The sequence below is a fragment of the Ostrinia nubilalis genome, chromosome 11 (genome assembly GCF_963855985.1).
Source record: "Ostrinia nubilalis chromosome 11, ilOstNubi1.1, whole genome shotgun sequence".
Taxonomy (NCBI): Eukaryota; Metazoa; Arthropoda; class Insecta; order Lepidoptera; family Crambidae; genus Ostrinia; species Ostrinia nubilalis.
In genome coordinates, this window is record NC_087098.1 from 803,413 (window position 1) to 819,840 (window position 16,428).

The window sequence follows — 16,428 nt, forward strand, 5'->3', positions numbered from 1 at the left end:
TCGTAAACCCGCATTGGTTTTACACAAGTCTACATAAAAGGTTACGGTAACGAAAAGGGAAAACAATAAGAAACTCAAAAAACTCATTCATTTAAGCACTTTCACACGTCCCAATATTAACCTTACCACTGCTTCGGGACAATCAATGGGCCAGTGCTGAGAGGAAGCAGCGCAAGAAACTCAGTCACTATTGTCAGCCTCCTTTTCAAGGGTTTATATTACAGTCTTTAAAATATACAAATTATAGTCGTTCAAGTGAAATCAGCTCAATATATTGTTTATTGGAGGTTGTGGTGGACAAGCACAGCAGAGAAACATAGTTCTGCGACGCGTATAGCCGCCCGTGGACTAGGATGTCCTTTTGTAGTGCGCATGAGTAGTCTGCAACGAAAGGGGAGAACAATAAAAAACTCATAAAACTCATTCATTCAAGCACTTTTACACGTCCCAATATTAACCTTACCACTGCTTCGGGACAATCAATGGGCCAGTGCTGAGAGGAAGCAGCGCAAGAAACTCAGTCACTATTGTCAGCCTCCTTTTCAAGGGTTTATATTATAGTCTTTAAAATATACAAATTATAGTCGTTCAAGTGAAATCAGCTCAATATATTGTTTATTGGAGGTTGTGGTGGACAGGCACAGGAGAGAAAAATAGTTCTGCGACGCGTATATCCGCCCGTAGACTAGGATGTCCTTTTGTAGCGCGCATGAGTAGTCTGCAATGAAAGGGGAGAACAGTCAGCTCTAGGTTTATTGGTGACTGTTAGTCAAGTGGCTTTAGCAGAGTAGAAGGAAGCACAGGTATACTGCGACGGGTATAGCCGCCCGTGGACTAGGATGTCCTTCTGTAGTGCGCATGAGTAGTCTGCAACCAAAGGGAAGAGCTCGATATTATTGTATAATAAAAATCGACAGACGAGCAAATCCGACGTGGCTGAACACCTGCTGGAAACAGGAGTTAATCACTGGATGGAGTTACACAGTCCAAAAATCCTCTCCACTGATCGGCATTATCACACTAGGATAGTTCGAGAAGCGATTAAAATTAAGACACATAAAAATTTCAATCGGGAGTACGGATTTAAATTGTCACCAGTGTGGAATCTGGTGATTAATAAATGCAAACTGCGAATTTTGCCGTCAAGTACGAATACGGATACTGTGAGTGTTGTGTGTCGTGGTAACATCACTAGTGGTAGTGTAAAAAATGTCAATATGAGGGTAGTTGAAAATTTTCAAGCACGCCCGAACGGACGACACCGCCTGCCGCAAGTCTGCTTGTGACCACGGCTGTAGCATCGCAGCCGAAACGTCAAGCCGTGAGTACATAACACTGCACAACAGCATTTTTGTTGCATGGAATGTTTTTTATGGATCTAGCTGCATTTTGTACACTGTTTCCAAATCTGTACTCAGATTTTCGCTAGCAGCTCTACTTTTTGAGATGTGAAGAGTAGCTATTTTTATCAAAAAAACATGGTTTTCTGTCATATAACAATTTATTTAACTATCTAATTAGAACAAAACTTTCTTTTATGTGACTTTCTTGAATGAGTTCGAATGTTACTACTATTCTGGATAATCCAACAGTATTCACCCATCATACTTTCTCTCCAATAGCCCTGGTACCGCTCTTTTATGGCGCAAAAATCCTGATGAAAGGGTTCTTACTGCTCCTCGCTTAAATCTCCAAGATTTTCAGGAATTCGATCAAGGTGGCTATGAAGGAAATACATCTTAATGCTCATGTTGTATTCAAGTTGCTGAAAGTATAGTACTAACTAATTGACGTGGTCAGGAAAATTGACGGACTACTTATTTCCTTTGGGAATTTATTTAAGTTTTTTACGAACCAAACAAACTCATTGCATTTTTTTTTCAGTGTTTGTCATACTTTCAGTAAAATTTACATCGTTTATTAATTTTCCAAGTTGTGGTCCATCGAAATTTCACATTTTAACGTCTCAACACTCAATTTTCGTAACGATCCATTCGTTGAAAATTTTCGTGCGGACGTACTGTAGTACAGTACCTGAGATGTACTTGGTTGGGGTTTTAGTGTATAGTTAAACGCAGAACAGGTCTAGTAACTGACAGCACATTAGAATAAACCCACTTAGAATGATTTTAGCGGTTAATTCCTGTTATGTTTACAACGCAGAAATAACAGTCGTCGTGGTGGTTTGACGGTTCACGCCAAATCATAGGACTAATAAGGTTCAAGGGATCCCTCTTGTTATATTTCCATAATCTTAAATACTCCACGCACGTTTTACACACTATATTCGGTATCCAGGGCTTGTTATTTGTTTCCAACAGCCGTTGAAAGTATTTATTTATATTACAAATAGGCATTTTTCACGAAGTCTGACACATTTAAACGGGATTTTTTTAATGTATATCTGCCACAAATGTGACAAATCTATTTAGATTGTTTACATAGGACCTTCTAGACGAAGTCATTGCAAAAAAAGAAACAGAAACTAGTAAGACGTTGACGATAGCGATATCAGCAGTCAAATGGAGAGTACATTTTAAGAGGGTACCTGTATCTCATAAACTAGAGCTGCTAGAAAAAATCTGAGGGTAGATTTAAAATCAGCGAGCCTAAATTAGTAAACAACAAGTGAAAAATCTCATGCAACAAAAAAAAAGTTGGATTTTGTTGTGCAGTGTAATGTAACTCATTAATAAACGTCGCGTTAAGACCCGTGTCTTACTATTTTAGTCGATATTATTGTTTATTGGAGGTTGTGGTCAGACAAATAGCTCTGATAGAATAGAACAGGGAAGCTCAGGTAGTTCTGGAACGCGTATAGCCGCCCGTGGACTAAGATGTCCTTTTGTAGTGCGCACGAGTAGTCTGCAACGAAAAGGGAAAACGATCAGCTAAATATGATTGTTTATTGGAGGTTGTGGTCAGACAAATAGCTCTGATAGAATAGAACAGGGAAGCACAGGTAGTTCTGCGACGCGTATAGCCGCCCGTGGACTAAGATGTCCTTTTGTAACGCGCACTAGTAGTCTGCAAAAGGGAGAGCTCAATATTATTGTTTATTGGAGGTTGTGGTCAGACAAATATCTCTGATATAATAGAACAGGGAAGCACAGGTAGTTCTGCGACACGTATAGCCGCCGTGGACTAAGATGTCCTTTTGTAGTACGCACGAGTAGTCTGCAACGAAAAGGGAAAACGATCAGCTAAATATGATTGTTTATTGGAGGTTGTGGTCAGACAAATAGCTCTCATAGAATAGAACAGTCAAGCACAGGTAGTTCTGCAATACGCCCGTGGACTAATATGTCCTTCTATAGGGCGCACGAATAGTTTGCAAAGTAAAGGGAGAACAATCAGTCATTACTATCGTTGTGGAAAGGCAGGGGAAGGCAGTTGATCTGGAAATGGTACTACTCCAGAACCTTAATCGCAAATCTCATTTTATGTACCAGTGCCCCTCCCCCCCTCTGGTTTCGAAGATGTTAAACAATTATCTTACAAGTATTAAGGCATAGTTAGTTAAGTTTTGTAGAGCAATCGAAAAACGCACTTAGCCTCTTGATTGGGCTAATGTGCGCGATTTGTGGTACCTTCCTACTCCAACCAACCCGCTATAGTCGCTTCAGGCTTCCTGCAGCAATGCTGGTGATTGAAGAATTTGAGCCCGTTGATCGGCTACGCTTCTGCACTCCATGAGCACGTGCTGTGGTGTTCCTTCTGTCTCCACGACAAATTAAAGCATAATCAAGGGTAAAAGAGCAGTTTGGCAGGTGCCTTATGTACCAGCTCTTCTTGTCTAGTAACTGCTGGAAGAGTTGTGGCGGTATACTGACCTACAATGAGCCTCTCATCGTCAGGCAAGTCCTTGAACAGCCGCTTGAAGTCGTCGGACTTGCTCTTGTAGGTGGGATACAGCGCGTTGTACCAGCTGGTACAACGCGCTGTATCTTCTTGTCTAGTTACTGCTGGAAGAGTTGTGGCGGTATACTGACCTACAATGAGCCTCTCATCGTCAGGCAAGTCCTTGAACAGCCGCTTGAAGTCGTCGGACTTGCTCTTGTAGGTGGGATACAGCGCGTTGTACCAGCTCTTCTTGTCTAGTTACTGCTGGAAGAGTTGTGGCGGTATACTGACCTACAATGAGCCTCTCATCGTCAGGCAAGTCCTTGAACAGCCGCTTGAAGTCGTCGGACTTGCTCTTGTAGGTGGGATACAGCGCGTTGTACCAGCTCTTCTTGTCTAGTTACTGCTGGAAGAGTTGTGGCGGTATACTGACCTACAATGAGCCTCTCATCGTCAGGCAAGTCCTTGAACAGCCGCTTGAAGTCGTCGGACTTGCTCTTGTAGGTGGGATACAGCGCGTTGTACCAGCTCTTCTTGTCTAGTTACTGCTGGAAGAGTTGTGGCGGTATACTGACCTACAATGAGCCTCTCATCGTCAGGCAAGTCCTTGAACAGCCGCTTGAAGTCGTCGGACTTGCTCTTGTAGGTGGGATACAGCGCGTTGTACCAGCTCTTCTTGTCTAGTTACTGCTGGAAGAGTTGTGGCGGTATACTGACCTACAATGAGCCTCTCATCGTCAGGCAAGTCCTTGAACAGCCGCTTGAAGTCGTCGGACTTGCTCTTGTAGGTGGGATACAGCGCGTTGTACCAGCTCTTCTTGTCTAGTTACTGCTGGAAGAGTTGTGGCGGTATACTGACCTACAATGAGCCTCTCATCGTCAGGCAAGTCCTTGAACAGCCGCTTGAAGTCGTCGGACTTGCTCTTGTAGGTGGGATACAGCGCGTTGTACCAGCTCTTCTTGTCTAGTTACTGCTGGAAGAGTTGTGGCGGTATACTGACCTACAATGAGCCTCTCATCGTCAGGCAAGTCCTTGAACAGCCGCTTGAAGTCGTCGGACTTGCTCTTGTAGGTGGGATACAGCGCGTTGTACCAGCTCTTCTTGTCTAGTTACTGCTGGAAGAGTTGTGGCGGTATACTGACCTACAATGAGCCTCTCATCGTCAGGCAAGTCCTTGAACAGCCGCTTGAAGTCGTCGGACTTGCTCTTGTAGGTGGGATACAGCGCGTTGTACCAGCTCTTCTTGTCCAGTTACTGCTGGAAGAGTTGTGGCGGTATACTGACCTACAATGAGCCTCTCATCGTCAGGCAAGTCCTTGAACAGCCGCTTGAAGTCGTCGGACTTGCTCTTGTAGGTGGGATACAGCGCGTTGTACCAGCTCTTCTTGTCTAGTTACTGCTGGAAGAGTTGTGGCGGTATACTGACCTACAATGAGCCTCTCATCGTCAGGCAAGTCCTTGAACAGCCGCTTGAAGTCGTCGGACTTGCTCTTGTAGGTGGGATACAGCGCGTTGTACCAGCTCTTCTTGTCCAGTTACTGCTGGAAGAGTTGTGGCGGTATACTGACCTACAATGAGCCTCTCATCGTCAGGCAAGTCCTTGAACAGCCGCTTGAAGTCGTCGGACTTGCTCTTGTAGGTGGGATACAGCGCGTTGTACCAGCTCTTCTTGTCCAGTTACTGCTGGAAGAGTTGTGGCGGTATACTGACCTACAATGAGCCTCTCATCGTCAGGCAAGTCCTTGAACAGCCGCTTGAAGTCGTCGGACTTGCTCTTGTAGGTGGGATACAGCGCGTTGTACCAGCTCTTCTTGTCTAGTTACTGCTGGAAGAGTTGTGGCGGTATACTGACCTACAATGAGCCTCTCATCGTCAGGCAAGTCCTTGAACAGCCGCTTGAAGTCGTCGGACTTGCTCTTGTAGGTGGGATACAGCGCGTTGTACCAGCTCTTCTTCTTGGAACGCGCGGTTCCGTCTGCCCCCCGCGCCCCTGCGGGAGATGTGATCTGTACCTGAAAACGTATTCGTTCAAACACTTACACAACGATACAGATTTACGTGTCTGATTCCAAGTTGATATGAAAATAATACATACAATCGAAAAAGATTCTCCTTCGAGTATAAACTCTTTACTATTGACTTGTATTCCACACAAGATAAATTTATCTACAATACCCGGCGATAAATATTGCACATCGACCTTTAGAAAGAGACAATCGGCTAATTTCGGTTTCGTAGAGCGTTATCACTGTCGCACTTGAACAATGACTGACAATGACGTTTTGTCAAAGTGTAAACAAACTTTATTTTAAATGTGTGCAATTGGTTTTGTGAATTAAATTGCTAAAAACTTTTGATAGTCGTGAAAGAAAAGTGGTTTACAATGTGTTAATACTTAACAGTCGAAGAGAAATACTAAGAGTTCGGACAATATTTTCATTGAATAATGTTTTGTCAATGACGTTTTGTCAATCGTATAGGTAGTGTGCGATAGAGATAATGCTCTACGAGCCGAAATTAACCGATTCTCTTTCCATAGGTCGTAGTGCAATATTTATTGCCGGGGACTGTATCTACGTTTGCACGCTTTTAAAAAGATGAAGATCCATCTAGACAGGTGGACTGCAAGCTAGGTAGGTAAAGTTCATGCACTCTTTTGTGTATTTTCGTAATTTTAAATAAATATCGTGGGACGCTGGTAGTGTTTCGATGGAGGATACCTTGGGGTTGTCTCCCTTGCCGGCGTTGATGACGGTGACGAGGTCAGTGGCGCTGGACACCGACGCCGAGTCCGAGTTCGACGGCAGGTGCAAGGACGAGTTGCTGCCCTGGAAAAGGGAATATACGATTTTGACTAGAGTATTACATAGATGGTTATTAATCTTTACTGGAGTTGTATTACACAAACATAGCTGACTAGTTGAGAACTCAATCATGTGTTCGTTTTAGACTCTACAAACATTTTGGTCTTAATCAAGAAAGCCTACCCTCTACTAATGACAGCAAAGGTGTCCTCTGGTGATATACAGGGTGGAATTTTGTAATGCCACCTGGAGGGAAAGTACTCTTAATACTGTAGATAGAAAATTTTACTGAAAGAAAACATTCCTTTATTTTTGAAAAGAAAGAGAACTGCATTCAAAGATTTTCGAAAATTCTCTACCATACCATACAATTTCCTGTACATAGTTAAAATTATTTAAGATTTCATGGTTTTCCTTTCATTTGATTTATCAAGTTTACTAGAGAAAATTCATCCTTACCTTATACTTAACCCTAACGATTGATGCAATAAAAATACAGGGTGTAATTTTTAACAGATTTTAGTTGGTTCGAATTCCAGGTGGGGCTAGCAAATTTTTGGAAATCTTTGAATGCAGTTCTATTTCTTTTCAAAAATAAAGGAACGTTTTCTTTGAGAAAAAAATTCTATCTACCTACAATATTAAGAGTACTTTCCCTCCAGGTGGCATTACAAAATTCCACCCTGTATAGTGGTTCACGCCTCAGTTAGAAGGCGTTATTATTATGAATATAATTATTGCAATTAAGACGAATTTCCAAAGTTACGCGAGAACACACGCACTAACTAAGGGCTGTTGATTAACAGTTGATTGATATGGTTCTAACGGTTACAAGTCTGATGAGCCTTCAGTTCATTCTTCTTCTTCATTTCTTATCCCAAAAGTCTGGTTTATGATCTAATGATGTCTGTCTAATCAATTAATAAATCGACCAAAAACCGTAGCCCAGAAATCTACACCAGTACCGGAACTCAGTATGCATGAGTACCAAGCAGCTAATAAATGTATTTATTGCATCGAATTACATCTGGCAATGAATTTGGGACGTAAACAATGAAGGCCTGTGTGACCTCACACGCGCCGGACAAAGGCAATTACAGTTGAACAGCCAAACCTCACCGATGCTGGTTAATACCTGTCTAGATTATGGTAATTGGCCATTGTGTGAATCATCGGGACCATTGCCGGACTTTGGCCTGTTAGATGCTGGTGCTGATATGTTACAGACAGTTTTTTATTGTTACAGTTAGACATTAATAACCATTGAATCCACCAAGTTATTTATTAAGTCTAGGTGCAGACCATCGACTTTTAGTTGGCTAATAGTTGAGCCCGATTCTAAAATGTATAAAGAATCGGCCTATACCAAATTAATGTAATGTGCAAACTTCGATACATGCCCATACTGATTAACTGCCCGACTAAACAAAAAGTCTTCAGTCTGGAAACATGGTTCCAGTTTTCAGAGGATACTAAGGCTTTTGCTTGGCAGTCGTGGTGGGTTGTACTGGTTTTTTGCGCAATCCCACATCTAAGTAAGTAAGATAACTTGCTCCTTATACTAATATATCGTAAAATAAAACATAACTTAATGGGAGAATTTGATGAGTATAATTATAATTACCTTGTCATTGTCTAAGGTGTCCAAGCCGGGTTCTAGGGCACGCACTGATGGGGATGGAGGCCTGGACACGTTTCTGGAATACAATAAACACATTTTTAATGAATTTTACTCGGGTAAGTCCCTAATAACTATTACGAAACTGGATTGAGGTTAGTCCAGTTTTTCAGACTACCCCACACCAAGAATTTCTTCTGCACGGTTGTACAGCTTATTACAAGTAACTAAACATAGGACTGCAGTTTTTACCTATGTAGGGGAGAGTTCGGTATATTGTACCGCCGGGTAAATTGTACCACCCTCATATTTCGTAAAGTATTTATTGAATGTCTGTAATTGCAACACTCAGCGATACACAACTAAATTCAATTAATATCAGCCATGTGGTTTTTGCCGTGACAACGAACACGTGTGTTTTATTTTGAAAAGTATTTTTTCATTGTTTTCAAGTAACTTTTGACAATGCATGTTTAGTTTGTAATTTTGTTAAATTTAATCACTGGATGTTTCTAATATATTATTTAGAAGCGTAAATTAGTGTGGATTACAATTATTTGAAACATTTTTCGGTATTTATTAGCTATATTTTTTAGGGATTTTTTAAAAGCACTATCAACTAGTCGGCTAAATTGTACCACATCAAGTTGTATGGAACTTTACCAAAGGATTTCGATTTTTTTTTATTAAATCATATTTTGTATTTATAATAGCGTAGTTATGTTTGACTAACAATAAATGAAAGCAAAAGACTGGCAAAGTAGATTAGGTACAAGTGTGCGTTACGATAATTGGAATTACAAAACTTTTACTCAAAATCGTGACAACGTGTAAAACAATATCGACTGTCTATGTTATTAACTACTGTTCCTTTTCGTTACCTAATTTGTTAAGAATGTATCGTATAATATTTTGCCATAGTTTTTTTACAGGCTTGAAATTTATTGAAATCCAATTTAGTAACCCTGTGGTACAAATTATCGAACCGGTTGGCTAAATTGGACCGAAGCTCTGAGCTCGTATTTTGTTGATTTGTGCTAAATATACAAAAAATATGTTGATTAATACCTATGAAATTGTAAGTTGAATAATTTCTATTTAATTATATACCATGAACATTAGCAAAAACAAAAGAAAACTATGTGTAAAATGGGATTGAAAAAAACTGGTCCAAATTACCGGACTCTCCCTTAATATTCCAACCGGTAGTTGGCCACTATTACTATTTACATAGTATATGTACGTAAATAAATAATAACTGTCGAGTGCAAGTAAACAAGTAAATTAACAATGTCACGCGTGATCGACAGCAGGCAGACATCCGTCAATTAATACAATATTTAATAACCCAATTTGCAGAGATAGTAAGACAATAGGGAAATTATCGAGCAACAAACATAATACGAGTACAACCTCGATAAGAATACTACATATGAGTACATCTTAGTTTTGTTTGCAGGTAAATAAATAAGTTAGTAAAAGAATAGAACGCAGCTGAGAAAATTAAATGTGGGTCGTGTACGAGTATGTACCGCGGCGGTTGCGGGTTTGAATCTCGCTGGGGGCAAATTTTGATGAGATAGTTAAGCACAATCGGAACTGTTTCATTGATAAATCGTTTCTAAATCTGTCCAATGTAGACTGTATTTGCAAGCAGAATAACATCAATAAAACATCAGACCCTTCGTCATTTCGTCCCGTCTCCTCTCGAGGGATCGTCGTCCCACCACCATCTGCATCCATTTGTGTAGAAACGACACTTTCTTTCAAAAATGCACTACACGATCACAAGTTCACGGCTAGCTTCGAGAGCTAGATAAAAATCACAACAAAGTAGCGGTTGGTAACCGAGTGAGTCACGGATTCTGTTGCAAAACAGCAAAAAGTGACTTGCGAAATTGGCAATGGCATTCACTTTGGAGCCTTTGTTTCGGTGCCGCAACCACAGCACCAGCAAAGGCTAGCAGTGAGAAAACTGGAGCTATTATTTACTTTAGAACTGATCAAACAGTACATAGAGCTAGACTAACAATCGGGCATCGCATGTAGTTGTAATATTATATCGGATTTGATTTTACTGCATATGTATAGTCAGATGTGTTGACGAGACGAGTTACCAACGCGATATGAATGAAACTTTAACGAAAGCTTTTTCAATTAATTTCCGATTCAGCTTTTGTTGTTATCAGGGAATTCCCCGAGGAGAAATTAGTCTAAGTTTGATTCATACGTAATAGAACTTAATTAATTTAGATAAGTTATAATCAGATATTTAAATAAAGAGCTCAAATAATGAGCAGCTAAAAGGTCTAAAATGAGGATGATGAAAGAATCCTGTAAGTGCCCGTGAGTTTTTGACTTAGGATTAGGCATTTTATGTTTTCGAATATTACATTGCCTAGAAAGAGGAACAAAAACTAATGCCAAAAGAATATTTAGTGATTGTCAAGCGTTTAGCAGTTGCTTCAAAACATGCCCTCAACGAATGTGGAAAGTACGTACCTATCTATGTAAATTTGTTTATCGTACAAACCTTCGAAATATCCGGAGGTGATCCGTGCGGAAAAACATTGTCAAACACACACCATGGACTTATGTATTACTCTTTTAGCACAACAACACAGTAAACACTAGGCAACGTTAGGAGCCTGTCGGCAGGTCATGGGGTCAATAACGTCACAAACAAAATTGTTTTCGACTAGTTTTAAAACTAGCTGTATTCTTAGCAGAATTCTTATTGCACTTACATGTAAACTCTTCGCTTACAACGGTGGATAGGATCTCACGGTGAGCTAGACAAACAATTTATTGTAACAAAAGTATTGACTCTATAATAAACGATGGTAGCCCCGTACATCTGTATATCCCGAAGGATAAGGCTGTTCATGACGTAAAAGGACTTGAAGATGAAAGCATAGGATCCCATAATTCAAATCCACTAACATTTTGTTGTGTAATAAAAGTTTTCTTGTTTACAACAGTTTCTGACTTCCATGTTTCTGATCGCCAGCTCTCTGATAAGGACTAAGGAATCTATGGCAGACCAAATACCTTAAGGGCGAAGCCGCGGTAAAATCTAGTTAAATATAAACCAGAAATATTATGCTACGCGCAAAAACTGTTACAACAATCAGTACAGTAGCGAAACAAAGGTTACCTCTTTGTACCTACGTCTACGTATGAGTAATTTGTTTTTAATTGACTTGTAGATAAACTCTGGACCGATTTTTCTTTGTGTTCGTTAGGAAGAACGTAATGGCACGTCGTAAATAGTGTTTATTTATTTGTGTCACATTGGTTTTAGCAACCTTAATAATGGTCCGAAGCTAGCCAGCAGATCGCATTACAATCTAAAACCATTGATAAATCAATAAAAGTCAATTTTAATTAAAGGCTAGTATCTTAGAAAAGGTTGGCTGTTAATGACAATTAAGTTTCGGAGATAAGTACTAGAACATACCGAGCATGACATTATTTATAGCTGTTTAAAAAATTGGCGACAGCTTTTACAGATAAAATAGGACAGACAATAGGCAGAACACTTGCATTATGATAAAACGATCAGGGAAAGTTCGGGGCTCATCTGGTTAAAATTTACAGCCGGCTTTTATTACAGTTTAACTTTCCCCCAGGACAATCTTGACCTTCACTGTTTTTTTGGCGGTCAAGCTGTAGATCCTGGCTATACTACATATGCGTTGCGGTGGGAACGAGAGGTGGGAATACTCCAGTCCTAGACAGCTTTGTTATAATAAGCCTCGAGTTCAAAGAAATAATTACAAATATTGGATGGATTCACAAAGTCTTACTTTACATTTCAATCTGCATTCATTCTTAATACTTTGACCACATTGAGGTAAACCACATTATTTATGCAAATAAGCTACAAAATTGTGTAATGTATTTAACAATCATTACGCCATACACAGTCACACAAGCCATACCATCATTAATATGTAAAAATAATAGGCCTTTTGGATATATCAATTAAACTAACCCACTTACTTTAAAATGAGCACTCTCCACATGGAGTCCCACTGGGAATAGAAAACCTGGTATTTGTCTACGTTCATAATTAACCACACGTCTAATTAAAAGTCATATTAACACACAAATAGCACACCCGATACGAACAACCGCAAATGATAAGATAGGGTAGATAATCCTTTTACTATGGCGTTTGTAGAAATACAGATATGAGAAAGAAAGTATAGAAAACAAATAAACAAAAGACAAGCACCAATTAAAGAGTACAACTAGATCTTACAACAATTAAGGATTTAAGAGTTCTGAAATTACCGTTTTTATGTTACTTGTGTGATACGAATGCTTCGCGTTTGCGTGTTGGAGAAGATAGTAGGGCTATCGCATACTAGATACGTTGTTTATTTATTATAAGTCGATGCCACGGGCTGGCACCTCAGGGTTATGCGTTCGAGTAGGTTAAGTAAGAGATGTCATGGAAGGTAAATCATAACTAAGGTCACTTTAAACAGAATACCTACAAACGATATAGTTGGTAATGTAAGTCCTAACAGAAGCAGAAATATAGCTACAGGAGTTTACAGGACTGTCTCTGTATGAGTTTTAACTTTAATCACAAATAGTAAGTAGGCACTTATATTGCATCTTCTGTCCTGATAGGAGAACCATTCTATAATTATGGCCTTTTTGGATGGATATCATCCTTTGGATTGGATCTACGCAACAATTAAAAATGTTAGGTTTTAATGTGTGGGTTTAAGAGCAAAGGCTCTACCGACGAAGAAGCGTTACACTTTTCAAACTTCCTTGATTAAAATTTTTAAGGTAGGAATTGTCCAGTACCTATGTATGTCAGTAACCTATATGCATTGCAGGCCCTGTCTCAAGCACCTAAAGAATCATTTTATACACATTTAGGGCACGTGTCAAACAACAATATGTCCTACCTATTTCTTATCTGTTGTACACTGAACTCAAGACCGTAACTTTTCCTTTATTTAATTAATCCAATAAATAATTACTTATATAGTTATCTCTACTTTTATTCAATGTGCGCATTAGTTGTCTGCGAAATGCTTAGGCAATATGGAACTCTGAAGGAAACAACCCTATCATCAGCAGCTCCGAGTAAACAATAGTTAACACGCATGCTACTTCATCTTTGTTAAAGTGCATGCATAATATCTGGCTGCACTGTCACTGCACGTACGCGCTGACTGGTCTATAAATAAACATTACTCGATTTTTAAATGTTGCATATAGTAAACAAAATGATGTTGATTCATCCGACCGATTCGGTCATGGCGACCACTTCAACTCCTGTCTTGGCGGCACTGGTACGGCCGAAGATGGTTTACGTAGCCGATCTTCGCGGCAAACCCCCTTGCACATTGAGCGCATCTGAGCACGCCGCCAACATTATTATAGTGAATGGCGGCAGATGGACAAGCCTTTAAGTCATCGTAAGTAAACAAAATATCAATATTATGAACAATGAGATTGACCAAGTCAATACTATGGTAGATCGTAAGACCTGGCACCAGAACACGGACGAAATTGATTACTCTCACTTAGATGAGGGCTGCAAATTGCTGGTACCTCTTTCAAGCAGGGATCTTAGGATCTTTAGGATCCTAGAACCCTTCCATGTAAAGCCTACAGCGACGCTCAGTCGTATCGAACGATGTTGAGCAATGAACCATACACAAAGGTTGAAAATTAACCTTTCCATTTACTGCAGGCACACTTGATTTAGGTACGCATGTGTCCCTATCACCGCAAAAGTCGAATTAATCTTTAACATAATATTATGATCAAACCTGTTTTAGGATTGGGAAGAAATCACAGGCTGGAGAATAGTCATATTTGAGTGTTGTGATAAATACAGGCGTCGTCCGTCAGCCAAATCATGAAGTGTCGGTGTTTCACGATTTTCCCGGGCCCTTCATGATGTGGCCATTTCAACGATCGTCCGACGATCGGTCGTTGTTTTTAACGGCCATCCTGGGACGCACGTTAATTTTATCGCCGAGCACATAAATTGTACGAGTTTAAATGATTTGGATTACTCTAATTAATCCATCCAAGGTTTTTTCAATTGATATTCGTGAATCGTAATGCGAGTAGTACACGTACAAAGCGACGCACGTAATGTGTCAAATGTAGAGCAATAAAAGCGGCAAAAATAATGGCCAATTAAAATGTAGTAGACGAAAAGTTTAGCTCTCGGCTCTTGCATCGTAGCAAAATGTTCTGGTAGGTATGGTTACATAAAGCGGCCGCGACGAATTTCGTGACTTTAGTAACAAAAATCGAAATTTTAAGCCGGATGTACTCTATTAGCACACGTATCGCGTTATGAATCAGAACTTAGATGCATCGAAAGGTTTTGGTTTTCAGGAACACTTTATTAAGTCCCCATTATTCAGTTCCTAGGACACTTTGGACACGCCGGTGTCCAGTAAGGACACTCAAATAATTTCATATGTTTGAGTGCGCCATGCGCCCGCCCCTGCAACCTGGCCATGCATATTTGTTAACCATTTATTACTACTGTATAAAATATTACTTGTTTTTTTTTTTATAAAATAAATTGCAAGGTACAGCTCACCTGGTTTCCTGTATAATTTGGTTGGCGTGCTGTGTGATGACTCCAGAGAATGTGAGGGCTTGACTGATGCTCTGCCCGATGGCGTCTTGAGACGAGATCACCAGATTCTCAACTGATTTTCTCCTGAACATGAGAATAATACAAAACATAGAATTTTAGCAAATTGTAGACAGAAGACAGTTTTAATCAAATAAATGTGCATTCATGATGACACTATGTATATCGAGTCAAATCTAATAGTTTCTTGAGTATATAGGCCCTTTCCAGAGCTCTTATTATACACATCCAAAAATAGGTAAGCAGACTGTCATTGAAGATAAGCAAATGTAAAGAAAAAGTTATGTTTCACGTTAGGTTTATATTAACTCAAGTCCCTGCTTATCCACGAAAATGATTTTTACATGAAAATATTTATCAAGTTAATCAAATTAATGTTTATTTGCATCTTTGGTTTAGCATTGTAATAATACATAGGCACGCTGAGTGCTGACCTCACTGCTTGAGTTGCATTACAACAGAAGCTTTATGCATCAAATAAAATGCTTTATGAATACACCTTAATTTATACTGGTTCAGTAATAATTATTTATTTCAAACTTGCAAAACCACACCAGTTGTAAAATGAAATTTTTTGCATTCTGTTTTAAATAACAAAAACTGCAAAATCAGGCAAAACAACAAGTAAATGCTATAGACATGGATTAAGTGTTATAATAGTAGCTTATTACAAGATAAACTGATTAATAAAGTAATCAAGAGCTAATGGTGATTGGCACACACACTTTGATATTTTTTCCACAATTTAAAACACACTAATTGTTCTGAACTGTTAAGGCCAAAGTTATTTATTTGTAACTGTGGGCGGGTACAAATGTTATGTTTATCAGAAGTCGGGTAATTTTTTAATTGGATACATCTAAGTCAAGCATGAAATGTGTTGATGTAAACAACACCCAAAATAATTTTAATTATTAAAAGTAGTCAGTTTGTAGCCAGCAAAGTTTCGGCGCAAATAGAGCGAAATAACAAAAACTACGCTAACTATTTGTCTTTCACTGCTCGCCTCGCAGTCCCAGACTTTATTTAGTGCATTGACCCCTTCAGAGTAAACTTAATTATTTCATCTAGTTAACAACTAGATCACCTCTTATCTGCTAACAGATAAAACAAACAAGTGTTTTGCACCGTCTACGTATAAACAGAGCGAGGTGATCACTCTATAATTAGTAGAAATGCGTCAATAATACTAACATGGAAATTGTGATGTTGCGGCTGTCTAATTCGGAGGTGCCCATAGTTTCAGCGGTGTCTTCTAATTCACGTTCACGGTAGGCACACGCGAGTGGTCATTAGCTGACCTGTTTTTTGCTATCATCATCCAAATAAAGGATTTTTTGCACAAAATTACAAAGAAATGAGATTGATTTTGATTCGGTGGACATTAGCGACTGATTCTGACAGTTGGCGTTTGGGATTGCCATCAGTAAAAAATATTTTTTCATGGTGATCTCAGACAAGGCTCTTATTAGCAAAAACAAAACGGAATTATAGGTAAAACAGTTCGGTT

At 39.4% G+C, this 16,428-nt stretch overlaps 2 protein-coding genes across 3 annotated transcripts in view; both read right to left on the reverse strand.

The window, feature by feature from the left end:
• The window catches only part of LOC135075958 (uncharacterized), a 58,263-nt gene extending 52,691 nt beyond the window's left edge, over positions 1 to 5,572 (reverse strand). Inside the window, exons 1-7 of the mRNA XM_063970405.1 lie at positions 5,559 to 5,572; positions 5,413 to 5,474; positions 5,129 to 5,233; positions 4,845 to 4,949; positions 4,561 to 4,665; positions 4,277 to 4,381; positions 3,834 to 4,097 (exon numbers count right to left, since the gene is read on the reverse strand). Of these exons, the coding sequence (XP_063826475.1) occupies positions 3,834 to 4,097; positions 4,277 to 4,381; positions 4,561 to 4,665; positions 4,845 to 4,949; positions 5,129 to 5,233; positions 5,413 to 5,474; positions 5,559 to 5,572 (760 nt within the window). The remainder of the gene's footprint in view (positions 1 to 3,833; positions 4,098 to 4,276; positions 4,382 to 4,560; positions 4,666 to 4,844; positions 4,950 to 5,128; positions 5,234 to 5,412; positions 5,475 to 5,558) is intronic.
• On the reverse strand, positions 3,986 to 16,307 carry LOC135076030 (protein Aster-A-like). Of its 2 annotated transcripts, XM_063970477.1 has the most exons (5): positions 16,113 to 16,307; positions 14,862 to 14,984; positions 8,273 to 8,345; positions 6,565 to 6,672; positions 3,986 to 5,856 (listed from the first exon to the last, which is right to left on the reverse strand). In XM_063970477.1, exons 1-5 carry the CDS (start codon positions 16,154 to 16,156, stop codon positions 5,575 to 5,577), a joined length of 630 nt encoding a protein of 209 aa, XP_063826547.1. In that variant the 5' UTR covers positions 16,157 to 16,307; the 3' UTR covers positions 3,986 to 5,574. The 2 variants fall into 2 exon arrangements, with proteins under 2 accessions (XP_063826547.1, XP_063826548.1); XM_063970478.1 differs by lacking the exons at positions 14,862 to 14,984; positions 16,113 to 16,307 and adding an exon at positions 12,272 to 12,381.
• Between the last annotated feature and the right edge of the window lie 121 nt (positions 16,308 to 16,428).